This window comes from Triturus cristatus, chromosome 4_1 (assembly GCF_964204655.1).
Source record: "Triturus cristatus chromosome 4_1, aTriCri1.1, whole genome shotgun sequence".
Lineage (NCBI taxonomy): Eukaryota > Metazoa > Chordata > Amphibia > Caudata > Salamandridae > Triturus > Triturus cristatus.
The window spans coordinates 250,718,455-250,741,204 of NC_140585.1; the positions used below are offsets into that span (position 1 = coordinate 250,718,455).

At 46.2% G+C, this 22,750-nt stretch overlaps 1 protein-coding gene across 6 annotated transcripts in view; it reads right to left on the bottom strand.

The window, feature by feature from the left end:
• Positions 1-22,750, bottom strand: part of CNOT4 (CCR4-NOT transcription complex subunit 4) — a 753,420-nt gene that overhangs the window by 576,265 nt on the left and 154,405 nt on the right. For all 6 annotated transcript variants that reach the window (XM_085651989.1, XM_085651993.1, XM_085651992.1 and 3 more), the window contains exons 3-4: positions 19,076-19,273; positions 1,180-1,266 (exon numbers count right to left, since the gene is read on the bottom strand). In XM_085651989.1, the coding sequence (XP_085508115.1) occupies positions 1,180-1,266; positions 19,076-19,273 (285 nt within the window). The remainder of the gene's footprint in view (positions 1-1,179; positions 1,267-19,075; positions 19,274-22,750) is intronic.

Here is a 22,750-nt window from a genome sequence, read left to right on the forward strand (position 1 = left end):
TGATGGTCTGGCCGGGAAGAGATCTGTCTCAGTATCACCCGGTGGATCAACATCATAATTATCCCAATCTTCTGCGGGCACTGGATATAAATCCTCCCCTCCCCCTGATCATCAGTAGAAGACTGTGGAGACCCTTGTAGTGCTAAGTTTTCTGGTTCACCCTTTGAATTATGTGGTGAAGGTGGCGGATGCAGTGGTGAAAGAGGAAAAGGAGGATGCAAAGGGCAGGTTGCAATGTCCTTTTTACAGGCAATGGTAAATCTAGGGGCTCCTCACAGCTTGCTTACCGATTGACCAGAGACAGATCAGTTGTAAAGGTCGGTTCTCGAGTACTTATCAGCGTGGCTGGGGAAGAAGTGAAATGGAGTTTGTTCCGTTAGCAGCGCATTCTCGGTCGAAGCTGGCTGAAATGAAGAGTAGGCCAGAATGCGGAGGACCGAAGGCTGCGATGGAAGCACATTGAATGGGCGGGTGAAAGTTATGATTTTCAAGACACAAGGATGGAAAACGTGACCGAAACAATACCAATGAGGGTGGAAATGAACAGCAAACCGAAAGGAAACGGAGACTGCCTCGAACAGAGGACCATAAAACACATCCAAACCTGACAGTGGAAAGAAAACAATCTAACAATCAAGTCGATGCCCATGACTATTTTCACCAAGAGGAGGAGTTGTCACTTGGTCTTGTGACTTGAAAGACTTCTTCGAAGAAAAACAACTTGTGCACATCCGGACCCAACACTAGACGGTGGAAATATGCAGAGCAAGTGTATCTACAGCAACACCGGCAAGAGATTTTGACCATTTGCTATTCTGTTTAATTATTTAGGAACTATGGCACAGACACAATTCAAATTGTGCAGGGCATGTGCAGCAGGAGCTAGCTTGCCCATGGCTGGTTGGATGCAGGGAATTGTTGCATATCATCAAAACTAATTTAAAAAGCAAAAGTTAGGGACATTATGGCGCAGTTTTAAAAGACATTAGAAATTGACTAGGCAAAAAAACAGTTCAAGTGGAATTATGGTTGCAAATTAAAATAGAAAAACACCGACATTAGGCTGGTATAGTTAGGACCGCAATCAGTAACTCACAGCAGTCATGCAAACCATAACTCAAACACCAAATCTAAAACATTTATGTTTATCAAGCCCTGCGACTGTAGAGCCTTCCTTACCTGTGAACCTGCATAAGACGTACTGTTGTTAATCACAACTTTGTGTATCTTGCCAAACTTCCCAAAATATTCTGGTCGTTTTAAAACCTAAAAGATGAAAACAAGACAGCATTTGGTTCTAGTTGTTCCCACAAAGGCTCATGTTGCTGTTGTGTTCTGACTCCTATAACTCCTACAATGGCAAGCTTAGTATGCACTACCACAAGCAGTCAAACAGCATACATGTCTGCACTGACATGTTATATAACGTCAAACTAAATAAGGTATTTAATTATGCAATAAGGAGACCTAAACCACCTACCGGTTGCTGAAATGGTTCAAGTAAAATGCATCAGATGGAGAGGGGCCGATGTCCAATCAAGTCTTGTCATGGGCACACCCGATCCTTTCACTCTGGTTAAACACATCAATCTAGAGCCACAGCAAGGGTAAGTTACTTACCTGTAATCCTAGTTCTCTTCCAGGGGTATCCTCATCAAAGTCATAAGCACTGAATATTCCCGCCCATGTGCGGGGACCCCGGAAATAATAAAATCATATATGTAAAAAACATACATATATACAGCTCTGTATATGTATAAACATATATAATTTTTTCCCAAGCAAATGCAGCCCCTAGAAAAGAAGGCTAGGCAATGTATAAATACACATCCAATAATACATATAGGTATAATAAAACACCTAAATCCCTTTTTTTTTTTTTAAATGAGGTAAACACTCATGAGAAAGCAAAAAAAGAGAAAACTGTGAAACACAGATCTGCAACACATTGCTAGCCTGCAGGCTGTATTGCAACACAATACCATAGAGACTGAAAAGCCCTGTATAGGTAAAAACTGGCACAGTGCCTTTAAGGCAGCCCTGGCTTCCATATCCCATCATGCCTCAGGGGTGACAGTTAGGTCAGTTGTTCTTTGCGGGACCGTAGTCCTAAACACAAAGATATATCCTTTCCATAATGAATAATACACTTCTTCTCATTTGCCTGGGGAGGTAGGTGGGTGGGTTGCTTATGACTTTGATGAGGATACCCCTGGAAGAGAACTAGGATTACAGGTAAGTAACTTACCCTTCTCTTCCAGGGGATCCTCATCAATAGTCATAAGCACTGAATAGAGTAGCAAGCTCACCTTCCACCTGCAGGCAAATGAAAAAAGGATTGTACCACACATGGAATAGGAAAATCATGAAAATGATTATGTATGGAACAGATTCCTCAAGGAGGCTTGTCCTACTTGAGTGTCTGCTCTGGTGTCCGAATCCAGACAATAGTGCCTGGTAAAGGTGTGAACAGATCTCCAAGTGGCTGCCTTGCAGATCTCGGAGAGTGGGACATTATTGAGAAAAGCCGCGGTAGCAGCTTTTCCTCTTGTCGAATGCGCTCTAGGGCGCGCCCCCAATGGTTTCTGAGCCAGTTGGTAGGCCAATGTAATACTTGAAACAATCCACCTAGCAATGGAACGTTTGGAAGCCGCAAAGCCCATACGGACAACCCCATAGTTCACAAACAATTAATCAGATTTCCTGACATTCTTAGTCCTATCTAGATAGAATTTTAGGACCCTTTTGACATCTAGAGAATGCAACGCCCTCTCTGCCGGAGAGGAGGGGTTGGGAAAAAAGGTTGGTAAGGAGATGGCTTGGTTTACATGAAACTACGATACCACCTTAGGTAGGAACGAAGGAGGAGTTCTCATCACCACCCTATTCAGATGAAAAATAGTGTAGGGCTCTTTAGAACAGAGGGCCTGTATCTCACTGACCCTCCGTGCTGAAGTGATGGCTATTAAAAATGCTGTCTTCCATGTGAGGTGCTGTAGGGTAGCCTTATGAATAGGCTCAAAAGGAGAACCCATGAGCTTTGACAGAACCAAGTTTAGCTCCCAGGAAGGAGAGGGAGGTCTAACAGGGGGATAGACTTTGAGTCCTTGCAAGAAATCCTTCACTACCTGCACTTTAAAAAATGACTGCTGTGAAGGCGAACGCCTGTATGCTGTTATGGCTGCTAGGTGAACCTTTATGGATGAAAATTTCAACCCTGCCCTCGCTAAATGTAGAAGATAGGGCAAAATTACATCCTCCTGGCATTTAGTGGGATCATAATGATGCTGAGCACACCATATATAAAACCTTATCCACTTACAGAAGTAGGAGTGTCTTGTCGAAGGCCTCCTGGCTTCCTTCAGTATGGACATACACTCTTGAGGGAGGTTCAGATGGCCATACTGGAGGACTTCAGGAGCCATGCTGTTAAGCTCAGCGAGGGAAGGCTGGGATGGTAAATCTTCCCCCGCATCTTGGACAACAAGTCCGGCCTGCACGGCAGCCGCTTGTGGGGGCGGATCGACATGTGTAGGAGATCCGTGTACCACCACTGCCTCGGCCAGTCCAGTGCTATGAGGATCATCTTGGCAGATGAATTCTGCAACTTGGTCACCACCTTGGGGATTAGTGGGAGAGGCGGAAAAGCGTACACAAATGTCATTTACCAATTGATCAAAAGGGCATTCCCTAGGGATCCTGGTCGATGGTATCTTGAGGCGAAGCCTCGGCATTTTGTGTTTTGCTCGTCCGCGAAGAGGTCCACTTGCGGACGCCCCCATTCCCCGAAGAGGTCTTCTAACACCTCGTCGTTTAGTACCCAGTCCTCTGGTTCTTGAAAATGCCGACTGAGTAAGTCCGCTTGCACGTTGAGTTCTCCTGGTAGGTGCACCGCTTTCAATGAGATGTTCCTTGCTAGGATCCAGTGCCACAGGGACTGAGCTTCCAGCGAGAGCGTTCTGGATCGAGTACCCCCCTGCTTGTTCAGGTAGTACATTGTGGTGGTATTGTCCGTCTGCACTAGAATGGTACTCTTCGTGATCGCAGGCAGGAACGCTTTGAGGGCTAGGTGGACTGCCCTGAGCTCCAGCATGTTGATGTGGTACAACTGCTCGCTGCTGGACCACTGTCCCTGAGTTGGTAGAGTCCCAAAATGCGCACCCCATCCCTGAAGGGATGCGTCGGTGATTAAGGTCTGAGTTGGGGGCTCTTGATGGAAGGGGATCCCCACTTGTAGATTCCTTGGCTTCAGCCACCACTTGACTGACTGTTTGGCTGCAGAGGAGAGGCAAACCTTTTCTTCCCACAGGGAGTTCCTTTGATCCCATTTGTCCTCGAGATCTTGCTGGAGAGGACGCATCCTTAGCCTGGCATTGGGCACTAGGAAGAGCAGGATGCCATGGCCCCTAGCAGAGAAGAGATTTGCCTCGCCGACGACAGATTGCTGGTTATAATCTATCTGCCTTTTAGAATAATGGATGACTGTCTTTCCTCCGAAGGAAACACTTTTCCTACTACGGAGTCTATAGTTGCACCCAGGTAGTGGATCCTCTGTGTTGGTGAAAAATTGGACTTTTTGGCATTCACTCTGAGACCCAACTTGCGACATAAGTTCAGGCATAGCAACAGCTGTGATCGCACATTCTGAGGCGATGAGCCCTTTATTAGCCAGTCGTCTAGGTAGGGATAGACGAAGACTCCTGCGCGCCTCAGAGCAGCCGCTACTACTGCCACGCATTTTGTGAATACTCGAGGAGCTGACTTTAGGCCAAATGGGAGGACTTTGAACTGATAGTGAGAGTTGCCTACCACAAACCTGAGAAATGTTCGATGATTCCGTAGGATGGGAATATGGAAATATGCGTCCTGAAGGTCCAGCGAACACATCCAATCGCCCATCCGGAGAAGAGGATATATTTGGTGGAGCGCCAGCATGCGAAATTTCTCCTTTCTTATGTGTTTGTTCAGTATCCGTAGGTCTAAAATGGGTCTGAACTCTGCCTTCACACTCCTCTTTTGAATGAGAAAGTATCTGGAGTAAACTCCCTTTCCTCTTTGGTTTTTGGGTACCTTTTCTATTGCAGATTTGAGTAGAAGCGTCGCTACCTCTTCTCTGAGCTGCTTCAGATGCTGGGATGAATTGACAGGAGGAATCGATGGGGGGTGACTTCTGAAACGAAGCGAGTACCCATGACGCAGTATATGCAGGACCCACTTGTCCTTTGTGATGGACTGCCACTCTGGAAGATGATGTGCAACACATACTCCCACCGGAGCGGTGGACAGCATCGGAGGAAGCGGCTTCTCATTGCTTCCCCGGAGCTTTGTTTCCAGCATTAGACTGCCTGTTGTTACCCCGTCCCCTGGATGGCTTGCGGGACTGGTATTGCTGTTTCTTTTGTCCTTGCTGGTCCTGGTTCTTTTGCCAATGAGGGGTTTGAACCCTCTGTTGGTAATTGTGCCTGTCATTTCCCTTGCGGCGTCGAAACTCTTTTCTCTTTTCAAGCCCGACGGCTTTCATGGTCTCCAGCTCTGCCTTCATACGGGCCATTTCTTCATCTGCATGGGACCCAAAAAGAGAACTACCGGAGAAAGGCAGATTTAATATTCTTGCCTGCGCTTCCGGTTTCAAGGCCGTCAATCTAAGCCAAGATGATCTTCTGGCTGTGACTCCGTGTGCATATTCATGCGCTGCCAGTGTTGCCCCGTCCGCCGCTGCACTTATGATCTGGTTAGAAACCAGACTTCCCTCATGCAAAATTTCTTCAAAGTCCCGTCTGTCCTCTGATGGAACTTTGTCAATGAACCTCTGAAGAGAGTCCCATAATGATCTATCATAGCGCCCCAGAAGCGCTGAGGCACTGGCCACCTTTAAGCTTGAGGATGCTGAGCCGCAAACTTTTCTCCCCCAGGAGTCTTGTGTCTTACTGTCCTTATCTGGTGGCACCGTTGAAGACCCAGCTACTGCATGTGTCTTCCTGGCAGCGGCGGTGATGAGAGTCCGGGGGAGGATCTGATTTTAGGAATAGAGGATCCTCCGGAGCTGGACGGTACTTTTTTAGAATCCTCACCGGCGCCGTTTTGGTGGTTGCTGGTGTGAGAAAAATATCCATTACTGGTTGCAACAAACCAGGGACTAATGGCAATAACGGGCGTGACACTGAGCGTTCATGAAGAGTTTCAAAGATTATGGACGAAGTGGTCTCCTGAACCGGCATAGGGATATTTAATTTTGTAGCTCCTCTACACAACACTTCCTGAAACGTAGAAATATCATCTACCGGAGATACCCGAGAGGGTTGCGTCTCCGAGAGTGTCGGTGAATAATCCCTTTTGGATGATCTGGAAGAAGGGGAGGTAGAAGGGGTTCTACGGCGCCTTTTCTCTGATCTGGTCTACTCTCTTCTGCGGGAGGAAGACCTGGATCGCCTTCTTGGTGTTCGAGAGTGACCTCGAGATTCTCTTCCCCGAGAACTTGGTCTGATCGGTCTCGCTGGGAATTCCATGCCCCTTAATCTTGATAGCGATGCCCTTATTGTGTCGGGCATAGCAGAGTCCTGAGGCATCTCCCTTACGGGACTTTGGGGTACCGCATTGTCCTCCTCCTGCGAACTTTCCTCTCTTGCAGGTACTGGAGATTGATGCACAAGCTCTGGTGATTCGGATCTTGAACCTGAGCCCTCTGATCCTGAAGGCGAGATAGCTATAGGACGCGGTGACTCAGGAGTTGTATATATCAGTCTATGAGGAGATTTTCGCCTTGAGACTGGTCGAATCGTGAGGCGAACATGTGACACCTCCTGCGTACCCTCAGCAGAGGGCTGCCTCGACGGTGATAGGCCTATCACCGGAGATCTTGGACTCAAATCCTCGAGGCTCAGAGCTTCTTGTCTCGACGTCGAGATCATCTTCGACGGAGGCTTCATGTACCTCTCCAAAGCTTTGGAGACCTGTGAGGACGGAGGCACCTGCCTCGACGTCGACTCCGACGGAGGCATCTGCCTCGACGTCGGCCTTGACGGAGGCGCCTGCCTCGACGTCGTTCTTGACGGAGACTTCTGCCTCGACGTCGAATGCTCCGACGACGTCGAAAGCCTCTTCGCCGACGAACGATGTTTCCTCGACGGCGATCTTGATGGCGATCTTGGTCTCGACGTTGACTGTGGTGTAGATCGCCTACATACTTCTTGCGACGTCGACTGATGTCTCGCCGACCTCGACGTCGAACGATGTCTTTCCTTCGACGACGAACGATATCTCTGTGCAGACGCCGATCGATCCTCTCTTGACGTCGACAGATGCTTTATCGACGTTGAACTGTGGCGCCGAGTCCTCGACGCCGATCTTTTAGACGCCGTCGACGTCGAACGCATCCGCTTCGACGCTGAATCTAAAGTCGACGATGACTTTCTCTTTGCAGCATGACTTCCCCTTGACTCCTCACCTCTCAGCGACGATCCCGCCGCTGGAGTCTTCGACGCCGAGCCCGACGTCGATGGGGAGCAAACAGGGACCAACTGCTTCGACGTCGACCGTTCTGCTAAGCCGTACAGTCTAATCCTCTCCCTCTCCTTTAAAGTCCTTTTGGAAAGGTCTTCACAATGATGGCATGTTGCTGGAGAGTGAGAGTCCGGCAGACAGATAATACACACCTCATGTGTGTCTGAAGCAGCCTTCTTTTTTCCACAAGATGGACATGGAACAAATAAAGAAGGCATTTTTCTGACAAAACAGCAACAAAATTAGTCAGAAAAATACAGGATACCAACTTCCTCTCAGATGTTATAAGAAGAAGTCCAAAAAATCTTAAGTTGTAATAATTCTTGACTAAAGAGTCAAAAAAGAAGAGAGCTGAATTCCAGGGTCCTGACTGAAGGAGCCGGAAAGAACAACTGACCTAACTGTCACCCCTGAGGCATCATGGGATATGGAAGCCAGGGCTGCCTTAAAGGCACGGTGCCAGTTTTTACCTATACAGGGCTTTTCAGTCTCTATGGTATTGTGTTGCAATGCAGCCTGCAGGCTAGCAATGTGTTGTAGATCTGTGTTTCACACAGTTTTCTCTTTTTTTGCTTTCTCATGAGTGTTTACCTCATTAAAAAAAAAAAAAAAAAAAAAAAAGGGATTTAGGTGTTTTATTATACCTATATGTATTATTGGATGTGTATTTATACATAGCCTAGCCTTCTTTTCTAGGGGCTGCATTTGCTTGGGAAAAAATAATATATGTTTATACATATACAGAGCTGTATATGTATGTTTTTTACATATATGATTTTATTATTTCCGGGGTCCCCGCACATGGGCGGGAATATTCAGTGCTTATGACTATTGATGAGGATCCCCTGGAAGAGAATCCTTGCTCATAAATAGTCTTCACTGTATAGGAAGTAAACACAATGATGACATGGGTAGATCCACTGCAACTGAGGGTGCCCTGGGAGGGAAGTGACTGTCGTTCCAGTCTGCATAAGCGCCATCCTCCTTGATGAACGGCATGCTGGCCGCACTTATGACCCCTCCCGACTCAACTCCCATAAGAGAACACTCGTCAGTAGTCTCATCTTTTTGTACTAAAAAGTGTAACGTTTAGACATGCGCAAAAGTGTTATGTCCACCTCCTATCTAGGCTGACATTTTAGTAGTTTTTGTTATAGCTGCTGCCCTGCTAATACTGACACTTACAGAGGAAGCTAAAATGGCAAAATGTGAATCCAGAGGATGCATTTTCACCATACTTAGTTTGTCTTGTTGGGACTTCAAAGTCGCCGAACTTCTAAACATTAGATAAAAATTGATGATAAAGTGTTATAAAAAGCCCTGTACATGGCCATAGTTTGAAGAGGCTTCTCTAGCCTAAAACCACTGAGGTCACATCAGTTTGCAGCAAAACAGCACCAGCCCAGGGTATCTCAGGGGCTCCAAGAACAGCGCAGAGAAGTAGGTTTTAGCCCAGTACTGCTCATCGTGCCCAGACAAGGGATAGAGCATAGGTAAAGATCTATTTCCGATCGAAAAAATGTATGCTGTACAACACATCTTAAGAAAATCGATTCCTAGGCTTGCCGATAGCTTCTGTGAAATTTTAGCATAGCACTTCGAAGTAGGGATAGGGTGTTAGGATGCTAGGAACTTGCTAACCATGTTGGGAATGTCGTATTCTTTTCATTGGTCAGGTCATGCATTGCAGCAGTAATGTTCACATTCTGTGTGGTTACTGTTCACATTTAATGCACCAGACTTGGGTTTTAGAAGGAATATGCCACTTACCAGTATGCATCTGTTCTTGGCATGTAGAGCTGCAGATCTACACACTGTGCATAGATCGCCATCTGATGTTGGGCCCGGATGTTTGCACTGGTTTGTGTCTTGGAAAGTCTTTGGAAGTCACGAGGTATGCGACTCCTCCTTTGGATCATAGTGAGCATGGGCATCGGCTCAATCCTCAGATTGTTTTTCGCCAGCAGGGAAATGGAGCTTAGTAAGAAACAGGAAAGATACCCATGTGCGGTGTATCTAAGCAAGATAATTCTGGAACAGATAAAGGTAGCCGGGGAGGCGGGTGGGCGTGTGTAGATCTGCAGCTCTATATGCAAATAACAGATGCATACTGGTAAGTAGCATACGAGCTGCAGATTACACACTGCATAGATTGTAAAGCAGTATCCACTCCTAGCGGCGACCACCAGTATCTGTTGCAGTAGTTTGGAATAGTGTTTTGAGTACAGCCTGGCCCACATTAGCCTGTTTAGTTTGCACATCAACACAATAGTGTTTTGTGAATGTGTGCCGTGTAGACCATGTAGCTGCTCTGCAGATATCTAATGGAATGTTTCCTAAAAATGCCATTGAAGCCCCTATCTTTCGTGTAGAGTGGGCTTTAGGAAGAATAGATAATGTACGTTTAGCTTTGGGGTAACTAATCTGTATGCATTTGACAATCCACCTAGCTATCCCAGATTTTGATATGGGGTTGCCTTTGTGTGGTGGTGAGAAAGACACGAATAGTTGCTTGGTCTTACGAAAGGGTTTTGTCCTCTATGTAGTATAGTAGTGCTCTTTTGACATCTAAGGTGTGAAGAGCTCTTTCTGCGACTGTTTGTGGCTGCGAGAAGAATACAGGCAGCTCTACAGATGGAGATGGAAGGGAGAAATTACTTTAGGGAGGAATTTAGGATTCGTTTGGAGAACAACTTGATTAAGATGCATCTGGAGAAAGGGTTCTTGAATGGTTAGTGCTTGTAGTTCACTAACTCTTCGTAGAGAAGTAATGGCTACGAGGAAAACAGTTTTCCATGTTAAGAATTGTAGATCACATTTATGTTGAGGTTCATATGGAGGCTCCATTAGTCTTGTGAGAACGAGGTTTAAATTCCACACAGGGGAAGGTGGTACTCTGGGGGGAATTATTCTCTTGAGTCCCTCCATAAAGGCCTTTATGGCAGGTACTCTGAAAAGTGAGATATGCTGTCTATTTTGTAGATATGCTGCTATGGCAGCAAGATGCAATCTGATAGAGGTATAGGCTAGGTTGCATCTTTAGAGGTGTAGCAAGTAGCCTTTGATGTGTTGGATTGAAACATCTAGGGGATTAGTGTCGTTATAGCAGTATACTACGAATCTCTTCCACTTGGCTGCATAGCATGCTCTAGTGGTAGGCTGTCTAGCTTCACGGATGACGTTCATACAGTCAGGAGGAAGGTCAAGGTAACCAAATTCTAGGATTTCAGGAGCCAGATCGCTAGGTTGAGCTGAGCTGGGTGTTGGATCTCTCCATGGTTCTTGGTTAAGAGGCGTGGAGAGAGGTGTAGTTTTTGGTGAGGAACTACTGAGAGTTCCAGCAGTGTGGTATACCATGGCTGTCTGGCCCAAGTTGGAGCAACTAGGATGAGCGTTAATGAGTGTTGCTTTAGTTTGCGCACCACTAGCGGAATGAGTGGGAGAGGCGGAAAAGCATATGCAAATCTGCCTGACCAGTTCATCCATATCGCATTGCCATTGGACAATGGGTGAGGATACCTGGCGGCGAAGTTTGGGCATTTGGCGTTTTCTTGGGTGGCAAAGAGGTCTATCTGTGGTTGCCCCCAAATCTGAAAAAACGGTTGAAGAACTTGTGGATGAAGTTCCCACTCATGGATTTGTTCTGTTTGACGGCTCAAGAGATCGGCTATTGTGTTTTGGACTCCTGGGACATGTTGGGCTAGGAGAAAAATGTTCTGGAGGTATAGCCCACCACCATATGCTCTGTGCAAGCTGAGAGAGCTGCAGAGTGTGTCCCGCCTTGTTTTTGGATATAATACATGGCTGCCATGTTGTTGGTGCGGACTAAGACAGTCTTGCCTGATATTTATTTTTTAAATGCTTTTAAGGCTAGGGATATGGCTAGTAACTCCAAGTGGTTGATGTGGAGTAACTTTTGCTGAGGTGTCCACCTGCCCTGCATGGTGTGATGTAGTAGGTGAGCTCCCCAGCCAGAGAGCGATGCGTCCGCTGTCATGACTATTTGAGGAACTGGCTAGAGGAACGGTCGCCCCTTGGAAAGGTTCTTGATGTTCCACCACTGCAGAGAGCGATGGGTACGACCGTCTACCAACACCAGATCTGTTAGCTGACCTTGAGCCTGGTGCCATTGACGTGCTAAGCACTCTTGGTGAGGACGCATCTGGAGTCTTGCATGAGGCACTATGAATATGCAAGAGGCCATCATCTCTAGGAGTTCCATGAACACTCGAGCTGGAAGAGAGTGTTGCGGTTGGAATCTGGTGAGAAAAGCTAGGATGCTCGCTATACGGGAGAGACTGGGGTAGGCGAGCGCTTTTGAGGTGTCTATTGTGGCACCGAGGTACTGTTGCTTGTGGGACGGTTGCAGCTGGGACTTGGCGTGATTTATTGTGAACCCCAGGTCGTGAAGTTGTTGAATAGTGGCTCGAGTGTGTTGTACACACTGATTGTACGATTTGGCTTTTATAAGCTAGTCGTCTAGATATGGGAAGACATGTATGTGTGGTCTCCTTAGGTGTGCTGCCACTACTGCTAGGCACTTGGTAAACACTCTTGGTGCTGTGGTGACTCCAAATGGGAGTACTTTGAATTGGTAGTACTGACCGTCCACTACGAATCCGAGATATTTTCTGTGAGCGCTGTGAATGGTAATGTGGAAATAGGCGTCCTTGAGGTCTAGAGTAGCAAGGAAGTCGCCCTGGGAAAGCAGAGGGAGGACCTGCTTAAGTGTGACCATGTGGAAGTGGTCTGAATGTATGTATAGGTTTAGGGGTCTGAGGTCTAAAATAGGCCTTCGAGATCCGTCCTTATTTGGTATGAGAAAATATAGGGAGTAGACTCCCTTGTTTTGTTGGTGCAGGGGAACTGGTTCTATTGCACTTTTTTGTAGGAGGGAGACTACCTCCTGCTTTAACAGTAACAAATGTTCTTGTGACATTGGACTGTGTTTGGGTGGTATGTAACCCTGGGCGTAGTTCGCGAAGTGCACTTCGCACTACGCAAGCTACGCGTAGCACTTCGCGAACTGCGTAGTACCCTGTTCGCACTGTGCAAGATGTCGTTTTCAATGATTGCACAGTGCGGACAAGCAACCGGCACTGTGCAATCATTGAAAACGGCATCTTGCACAGTGCGAGCTGTAGTTTTCTGCTGCTCGAGTAGATTTTTACTCGAGCAGCAGTTCTCAACGCGGACTGGTAGTTTCTCATCGCGAGCGGTCGCGAGCATACGCGACCACTCGCAATGAGAAACATGACCTCCTCGCGTTGAGAATCTCGCCAGGAAGTTTATTTTCCACGCTCGCGATCGCCAACTTGATGTTGCTGATCGCGAACGAGGAAAGTCTCGCCGGGATGTCATTTTGCTTGCGGACGCCAACTTGACGTTGAGGACTGCGAGCAAGCAAAAAATTACCGCTGCACTACGCAACAGTACGCTACGCGTGCTTGCACTGTGCTACGTGCAATATGCGTAGGCTTAGTGGTATGTTTGGGGGGGGGGGGGGGGGGTAGACGTTAGTTCGAGACAGTAGCCTGATTGAATGATTTTTTGGACCCACCTGTCTGAAGTGATGTTTATCCAGGCAGGGAGAAATTGGTGGAGTCTTCCCCTGACTGGCGTGGAATAGTCGGGGGGAAGTGGAGGGAAGTCATGGGGTAGGTGTGGAAGCAGAGCGGGAGTTGTTTTTGCCTCTGCCTTTGCTGTTATTTCCCCTGTAACCACCCCTTTGGTAACCTCTAGTAAAGGTGGATTGTTTGGGAGCTTTGTAAGAGGTGGAGGGGCTATCAGAGGAGTAGCCTCGATGGGTGCTTCTGAAGGATGAGCGACGAAAGGACCGTCTGGGAGCTTGCGATTGCAAGGCTCCCATAGATTTGGCGGTGTCTGTATCCTTCATTTTCTCAAGGGATGCATCTACATTGGGGCCAAATAGGTGTTGCTCATTAAAAGGCTGATTGAGGATAGAACTCTGTACCTCGGGTTTAAAACGGGATATACGTAACCAGGCATGCCTGCTCAAAAGGACACTGGTGTTGATAGCCCTTGAGGTGGTATCTGCTGCATCTAGGGCACAGCGGATGGAGGTGTTCGTGATGGTCTTACCCTCTTGAATTAGTTCACTGGCCCAGTTTTTATATTTGTCAGGGAGGTGCTGCATTATAGACTCAAGCTCGTCATAATGTGCCCTGTCATACCTGGCTAGGAGCGCTTGGGTGTTAGCAATGCGCCAAATATTTCCTGCCTGTGACGCTGTGCACTTGCCAGAGGCGTCTAGGAATTTTGATTCCTGGTCTGGTGGTGGTGCGTCACCTGACGTTTGGGAATTTGCCCTCTTCCTGGCATTAGAGACTACTAGAGAGTCTAGTGGTGCGGGGCCCTTAATGTATACTGGGTCAGTAGGGGCAGCTTTATATTTTTTCTCTATTCTTGGGTTGATGAGCCGAGCTCTGACGGGGTCTTTAAAGATCTCTGGTGCGTGCTTAATGACCCCTTTAAGCATGGGCAGTGTTGAGGTGGACCTTTGTGTGGTATCAAAGGTAGCTTAAGAAAATTCTCTACTGGGTCTGTATGCAGGGCCACCCCGTGGTATTGGGCAGCTCTTTGAAGGAGGTGGTTGAATCCAATATTGAGGGGGGGGGGAGGGTGTTGCGGCATGTAGGGATAAATATCGTCTTGTGGGGTGTAAGGGACATCTGGGACACTGTAATCATCCCAGGGGTCTGGGGAGCTAGTAGGAGTAGGGTCCTCAAGGGGTTGATCTCCTGCACCTCCCCCTGCATCATCTGAGGTGTTGTGATCATCATCATCTATTGGGGTAGGTGATGGTGTGGGAGAGTGGTGTGGTGGAGGAGGAAGTAGAGAAGGAATCCTTAATGGAGAGGTAGCAAAGTCTCTCTTCTTTGGTGGCAATGCGGGCGCAGGCATATCTAGTGGTCTTTTCTTGAAGCGGAGCATTAATTTACCAGTCATAGGATCCTTCATTAAAGTCTTTTGGGTAGGATCTGGACGAAACAGTTCATGTAAATGTATGGTTTTTTTTATATAGCGCCGATCACCACTACGGGTATCTCAGCGCTGTATTCATACCGCTGAAGGAACCCTTCCTGGCTTTTCATGTGAGGTGTCCACTCCTGGGCACCCCGATGGTGAAGGCCAGGCATCCCAGCGCTGTTGGGGCCGTTGTGGAGATTAAGCAAGCTATTGCCCAGAGTTGCAGCGTGGGACCCATGATTAGAATAGGCACTGAGGCGAGAATATCCGGTCCGCGGAATTTATAGCCCGAGACCCTGCCGCAACGGGAATCGAACCCTGGTCCCGGACCAGTGCTCTGCATCTAGGTCTGCCGCGCTAACCATTGAGCCACACTTCTCCACTGTGGAAGACAGATCCTTCGGAGCAAAGGGCTTCGGTGTCGACTCTGTAGCGGTTCTAGGCTTGGAACCGTGTAGTTTTGAAGTGTCTTTATCAGTTGGAACCAGTTGCTGTTTTTTCGGTTCCGAGGTCTTTGGCTTGGAAGTATCGGGGCCTTTCGGCGGGCGTTTTTTTAGTCGGCTCCGAGGGTGTTGTCGGTGCCGAGGAACTGGTGCTAGCATTCGACGCGGAGTGCTTCGATGTGGGAGCAGCGGTCAGCGTGGATAAGGCCGATGTCGCCTTTTTCTTCGGGGCTGGATGTTGCTTTTCGGTACAGAGGGTGGGCCAACACAAGCCCAAGTCGCTTAAAGGTTTACTAGGCTTCTTTAGCAGGCCCGAAGGCGGGGCATGGGAAGCAGTGTCTTGGCGTGCACCTGGTCTCAAAGGTGGAGGTGGTACCGAAGCCGTTTGACGTCTGTACTCCCGGCCCTTTGAGCTGGAGTGATGTCTTCGATGTTGGAATCATCTGCTTCAGAGGCGCTGATGATGACTTCCTCGACTCGACCCTGCTCCGGAACATAGACGCCCTCTTGAAAGAGGTTGTCGAGGATCGAAGATGACGAGCACGCCATTGTTCTTCGAGCTAGTTGATCTCGAATTTTTTTTTTTTTGAGCGGAAGGAGGTACAAGCTGGACAGTCTCTGGCCTCGTGCTCCGGTGAGAGGCAGAGGTTGCACATCTCATGTAGGTCGGTGTGGGGAAACTTCGACCAACATCGAGGACACTTTTTAAATGGCGTCCTTTCCATGAGCCGGAGATGATGCCCGGGTATGCCCGAAGGCCTTTGTCAACGACCGGAATTGAAGACTTCCGAGTTGAAGAGTCGCGTGCGGCTGGAATCGCAAATCGAAAACAATACCGTCGAGATGGGAAGGATTGCGCGTCAAAAGAGAAAACCGTTAACGGTTCCACACTGGAACGCGAGAACACATCCAAGCCCGATGGCGTAAAAAAATCAGAGGATAGAGCAGATGCCCATGCGCACTATGATCCAAAGGAGGAGTCGCATACCTCGTGACTTTCAAAGACTTTCCAAGACAAAAACAAGTGCAAACATCCGGGCCCCACACCAGATGGCGTTCTATGCACAGTGTGTAATCTGCAGCTCATATGCTTCGAACATAAACATTTTAAATATTTATCCTGTGTCTTAGTGCTATTTTGAGTGTGATGTCCCTGAACTCATACAGAGGGACTAATCATGAACAGAAAACACTACCCACACAGTATTGCTTAGTTGTTTTCTTTACAGGTCGAACAGAATTACCAATTCTTTTGGTTACACTGAATACATTGAAGTAAGTCCTTACACCGGGGTTTCGATATCTTATCCCTGTGGCAAGATTTAAACAGTTATTGCACGGATAATTGTATGGACTGTGAAAGAGAAAGTGGCACTCCTCTGTCAGGCCTGCAAGTAACCACCTAATTCCAGTGCTCTGGCCAGTTAGTTCATTTAAATTTGTTCATTCAAATTTTTTCAATTAAGGTGTACGAGTTTCAACTGGCCTTCAATCGGTTTGCTCATCCCTCCCTCAACTACTGCTTGTGTTCAATCTACACTGTCCATCAACCCTTCCTGAAGCATTCATTTTCACAGATCTTGTGTCTCCCCATGAGGACCGGCATGTTTGTTGTGCAGTATATGCAAGACCGCCTGACTCCAATATTTGCTCACCATTGTGCAAAAGGGGCTCCTCGAAATGATGATGTGTGAGCTCCTCAGCCCAGGGAGAGTGGAGTGAGAGAGCAAGTCTCAGTCAATGAGAGGTAGAGAAGCGCCCTTCGGCTCCAGTCTCTGCTGCCGAAGACCAAATTCCAGGGCTCAGTGAAGCTGTCAGCCAGGTTCTCCCTCTGCCAGTCATTGCAGGCCCCACCCAACTCAATACGCTTGTGCACATCAGGCACTCACAGGTGCACCCTTGCCGAACTGCTGATTCTGCATCCCATAGTGGAGGCTTCCACCACGGCACCAAGCTGCCGGCAACCAAGCAAAGATCCCATCTTTTCCTCAAGGTGCAGAAAGGAGAAAACCAAAGGACCAGAGCTCAACAATTGCCTCCTCACCAGGACTCACACTCTACTGGTCCACCAGGAGGCCTGGGTCAGATGACCGAAAGCCCGAGTCAGATAGTTGTTCCTTTGAGTCACCACATCTAGCTTACACCATGTAGGTATGTTCCTCCCAGTTCTTTTTTGTAGTGGCTGTTTTCCACTGGTCTTGATCTCGTCGCGCCATGAAATTAGGGAATGGTTCAGAATTTAGATTAGGTCAGATGTTGGCAGGTTTTGTAGGTGCAGAGATCATGCCAAGCCACACCCCCAGCAATTTAAAAAACTTTTGATTACCCCATTCTGATTTATTGATACTGCTGTTCCTTGGAGTTACATCAAAAGCTAGTGAACGCACATTTTGAAATTGTGGCCTGTTCTCCTGACCTTTTCACTTGATCTGAGTTGAGGAAGCTTGAATGGGGTGTATGGCAACTAGGCTGTCTGTCGAATTAATTTTGCCATTAAAGCTAATAAATGCAATTTTAAAAAGAGAAAGTTTGATTACACATCAGCTGTGGGTAGAAAGGAAAACAGTGCTGATGCCCTGTCTAGGGACAAAATTGAGAAAGGCATGAGGGAAACAATGTAAGAGGAAATGAAGTGGAGCACAAAGGAAAACAAGCAGTAGCAGGTCAAGGGATGTCAGGGTAATACAAAGTTTTTTTTCCTTTTTTTCATTTTAAGTAAACAATCCAAAAATTGAAATAACCCAAAACAAAATCTCAAGATACTTAGCAAACTTGGTGACCACATGTTTGCAATAAAAACGTGAATTCAAAAAATAAATATCAATAAAGATTAATAGAATAGGGCCAGGTGGTTCCTAACAGATGAATGAACTGACATTATATAAATATAGTCTTAAAGGAGACTGCCAAAACAGCTAAAGCTTTCTGTAGGTCAGACTTAAAAAAATCACCAGTAAATGTTTATTAACAAGCATTGGCAAAGCCAATAGGTATCGCTATGCAAACGCAACTGGCTTTGCCAATATGTTTTAGCTATGTTGTATACCAGTGTGGCTGCTGTTCCACATGGCTAACGGTTAGTGGCATAAAGGAGAGTGGTGCAGAGAGTTATGGAGTGGTGCAGAGTCAGAGCGTCATGGCAGAGTGTCGTGGGGAGCAGAGCGGAATGGTGTAGTGTGTTGTGCAATGCTGAAGGGTAGGGGTGGTTGGCAGCAGACAACAGGGTGGCGGCAGTCAGCAGGGTGGACAAAAGTGCATTAGCAAAGACTGCAGTGGTGCATAGTACAGTGGGGTACAGTACATTGGCATAGAGTAGATTGGTTTAGAGTACAGAGGTGTAGAGTGAAGTAGAGTGGTGCAGAGTAGAGTGCAGTGGAGTGGTGTAGAGTGGGGTAAAATGTAGCATGCATGGTGTGGTAGCACACTGCCATCACAGACAATGCATCTTCAAATAAAAATACCATTTAATTTGCACAGACGTGTTAACTGATAAAAGTATACAGCACACAAAAGATGTGTGGAAATGTCATAACTGAGTGTATTTATCTGTGTTGATCGTACTAAAATATTTGTTTCCACCACCCTTTAGAATTACCAAAAAATGTGCTCCATTTGTGCTTACCATATTCTGAAATATCAGCAAAGTTCATTTACAAGGATTTTTTTTTTCTGGTACAAACCAAAATTTAAATATCATCGTACAGCCTTCCTCTAGAGCACATCACCATTAACCAGCAGGACTGTTACATAAATCCTCTTACTTTGAAGTTAGAGAAAGAAAAGTATACATTAAGCCCCCTGGAAGACAGAGCCTGACATTTGACGTCTGCCTTTGAATTCACAGCAAATGTGACCAGATACAATCAATATTTAAAGGCCTGTTTACAGAAAGGGAGCACTCAGAAGAATTAAGTAAATCAGGTATTGGCCACAGAAGGGACGAACACAAGCTGGACAGCCTAAAACAAAGCCAGTAAACAGTAAGCAAGCAAATGTAATTTACTAACCACAAAGTCAATGGTAAGCAATGGGAGGAATGCACTCCAAGTAAAGCTTACCAAATTTCCCCAAGATGTCTTTACCAGACAAAGCAGCTGTCTAGTTGGCTAGACTTCAACCTAAAAATGAAAGACCTGACTTACCTCTGGATCTGCAAGGCGTTGCGACAGTCCCACAACAAAGACCAGGTTCTTTTGTACAACCCGCACACTAGCTAAGTGTTTCCGATTTTCAGAAATCTTCTGTTTGCGCTCATTCTGTTTCTGCTTCTTCTCGTTCTTTATCCTTTGCAATTCTTCTTGTGATAGTGGTTTGTATACTGCTGGGTCTTCTGGGTATGGCTGAATAAAAGAACATAGAATCTTTGTCAGCGTAAGCGATAATATAATGTGCCGAACCCAGATTTGCAAGTGGCAGTGTCCAACAATGGAGCAGTCTCAGTTAGATTACATAAGCAACAAATATTAACATACTGTTACAGGAAAACACCATCACTTGGGAGGGTCATATTTAGTTTCATGAAAGACCAAGCAATCTATTCATTGACGTAATTTACTTACGTGAATAGTCACTACATTTAGTAAAAACCTCCTCAATCACATAAGCAGATCTTACAAAGGCAGATAAAACAAATTGAAATTAGTTTACAGAAAAAAACAACCATTAAGGTAATGAACAAGTTACTTACTTTGGGTAATGATATATATGTAAGAGACAGATTAATTATAGAATACTTACCTTGTGAATTACCCCCAGGCGTCAGCCTAGTCCTGATTGGGCAGGGCTTCCCATCTTCAAGATGGCGAGAGCCCGGAGATGTGCTTCACCTCGCCTCCCCAACCTGAGGGGTGGGGTTGGCAGGCTGGCACATCCCATGTCCTTATTTGGGGTTTCCGGCCAAGCTTCCCGCCAGAGTGGGGGGTTGCAGTGGCCTGGGGAAGCTCACAGAGGCGGCATGCCTTTGAAGCTTTCCCCTGCCCATCCTGGGGGAGGAGATTTAGCACCTCGCCCAGGATGTGCATTGTTGCAGACCCAGGAGAGCAGGGGCTCTCCTACCCAGGGGTCCAGCAACAGGTCTGCTGTGTGGCAGCCTCAGAACAGACGTGGATTGTAGGTTAGGTTTCAGGGGGCATCTCTAAGATGCCCTCTGGGGTGCTTGGTACATTAAATCCCACACTGGCATCAGTGTGGGTTTAATGTGCTGAGAAGTTTGATACCAAACTTCTCAGTCTTAAATGTTGCCTTTATGGTGCTGTGGAGTTCGTGTTTGACGAGCTCCCAGCACCATATACTCTTAAATGGCAGCACTGCACTTACAGTGCCCAGGAATGGGCCTGGGTACTGTAGGGGCACAGGGCTCCTGCTCCTGTGCCCACACCATTGGCATAGGGCACCCAGCTAGAGGGGTGGCTGATGTATGCCATGGCAGTGTAGGTGGTGGGCATGGCACTCAGGGATGTGTGCCATGTCGACTTTGTTTTGTCTTGTACCCAGACATTCAGCCTGCAAGGGCAGTGTGTGTGTAAGGGTACAGGGCCTCTAAGGATGGCACAATGAGTGCTGCAGCCCTTAGAGGCCTTCCCTGGTCACAAGGCCCTGGGTGCCCTGGGTACCATTTACCAGGGGCTGACATGTGGCCAGGGTTTGCCAATTTGTGTTTTGTGTTTTAGGTAAGGAACATAGGCCCTGGGCACCTGATTAACAGGAGTCCAGGGCACACTCAGTCAAAGTACATTCAGCAAAAAGTGGGGGCATACCATGCAAGAAAGATGGCACTTTCTCACACCAGCGCACATGTTTCTCTTAAAAATGCTGCACAAAGATAAATGGACATTGGTCCATAGGCCAGTTGGATCTGGCAAAGTCCTATTCTGACTGTTTTACAATAGGCCTATCCACTAGCTGAAAAGAAGGAATTTAGAGCTTTCTGGATACCTTCCTTCATCAATTAACCTGAGCAGTGTGCAGATGTTGAATAATAAACCCTGCACATGTTTTGGATTTTTCCTCACACCGTTCCCTTTCTCTTTTTAAAAGGAGATCGCTTACTTTTGTAATTCGCCATGTGAAGCTTTACATTTTTCCTGCAATCAAAGACCCACAAATGTACATTTTACATTAGCAGAAAGAGTATTAAGAGTATTCTGGTTGATCCTATTCTTTACATTGTATTTTAACGCTTTCAGGTACACGTAGTTAAAAGAGCACAGCAGAGTCTTTAAGTAGGCAAAAGCCAACAATTAAAACTGTTGTATATAGATTCATTATTCTACACCCGCCCTGCATATAGCATCCTAGTCTGGTAAACTTGCTCATGTCGAAACTCCTTCTACAAAGCTCAAATTAATTTGGAAAGAAAGGTTAGGGACAAAATGTCTGCACTGCCCTGCAGACTTTAACAGTGTCAAGACCACAATTAACCATTTAGTTCATGGCTATCAGTATCACGTTTTGCCCTTTGGTTTGCCCCGCTTCAAAAAAGTTATTATTCAAGACTCAACAATTTTACAACCAATTAGGGGTACTCTAAAAGTATTTGATCTCTTGAGGCATATGTAGAAAAACAGGGATTTCAAGTACCATAGGTTGAAGGAGAAGAGCCACTGTGCCTAAATATGTATTTTGTACATATAACGGTCTATAGGAAGGCTACAGCTTTCTAAATTTACGGTCTGTTCATTTCAAAGCCCTACAAAATTTCCCCTTTTATTGATTCTGGATGGTCTTTGACCACTTCGTCTCAACCTTCGAAATGGCTCATTCCCGACTAAAAGTCCAACTCTGTCACAGGAATTGAAATCTCACACCAAAGATTTACACTACTTCCCCCCCCCCCACCAAACCTCAAACAGAACTATAAATTTAATCTCACAAAATTTAAACCACAAAAGCTGAAATATCAGATCTTCTACAGGACTGCCTTCAAAATAAAAAAAATCTCAACATCTAATCAAATAAGTATTGCCATTTCGATTCGGATATATTTCCATTGTTGCTATCCTCTTGTCTTAAGTACACCTTGAAGGAGCTGAAACATTAGTGCACATTCAGGGACTCTAAGAACCTGGCTCTATATATACTGCACCAAAGTGATGTACAGTGTGTTTAGAGTCCAAGGGTCTCCAGAGGTAGGCAGAGGTTAAAGTTGGATATAACCTTACTCTCTAAAGTGGTAGCTTGGTCAAGCAGTAAGGCAGTACCAGAGGACAGTGTTAAGCATTTGATGTACCCACTCAGTCAGCAAATGAAATCACACACTCAATAACTGAACTCTAGGCCAATTGTTTTTGTAAAAAAAATATACTGTTTATTTTTAGAACCAAGCAAGCCTGGAACATGTAAGCATTAAATACTTTTCAGTAATAAGTTACTGGATACAGAACTTTTTGAAAATGCAATAGGAATGGTACTTTGTTGGATTTACAGGGCAGCAGTAGTATGCAACACTTAGCAAAAACAGTACATTGGAATGAATAGGCTTTTTCAATAAATTGCAGGTAAGTTACTTTTCGGATTACTTTTTCTAACAGTGCTGGATCCTAGATTCAGCACTGGGACATTTCTGGAAAACAGTTGAGAAAATGCGTTTTTGTTAGATGTACGATTTTTAAAGAATATTCTTGTATTTCAAAAGTTGACACTTCGAAACTTTTTCACAGAGGACCACCAATGTTTTCCTATAAAAGGAAATTCAATTCACAGGTAAGTTACTTTAACGTTACGTTTCCTACTCAGTGCTTGATAACTAGATTCAGCACTGGGACATTGAGAATATTCTTAGTTTTCAAAGTCGACACTTAAAAACTTTTTGGGAGGAA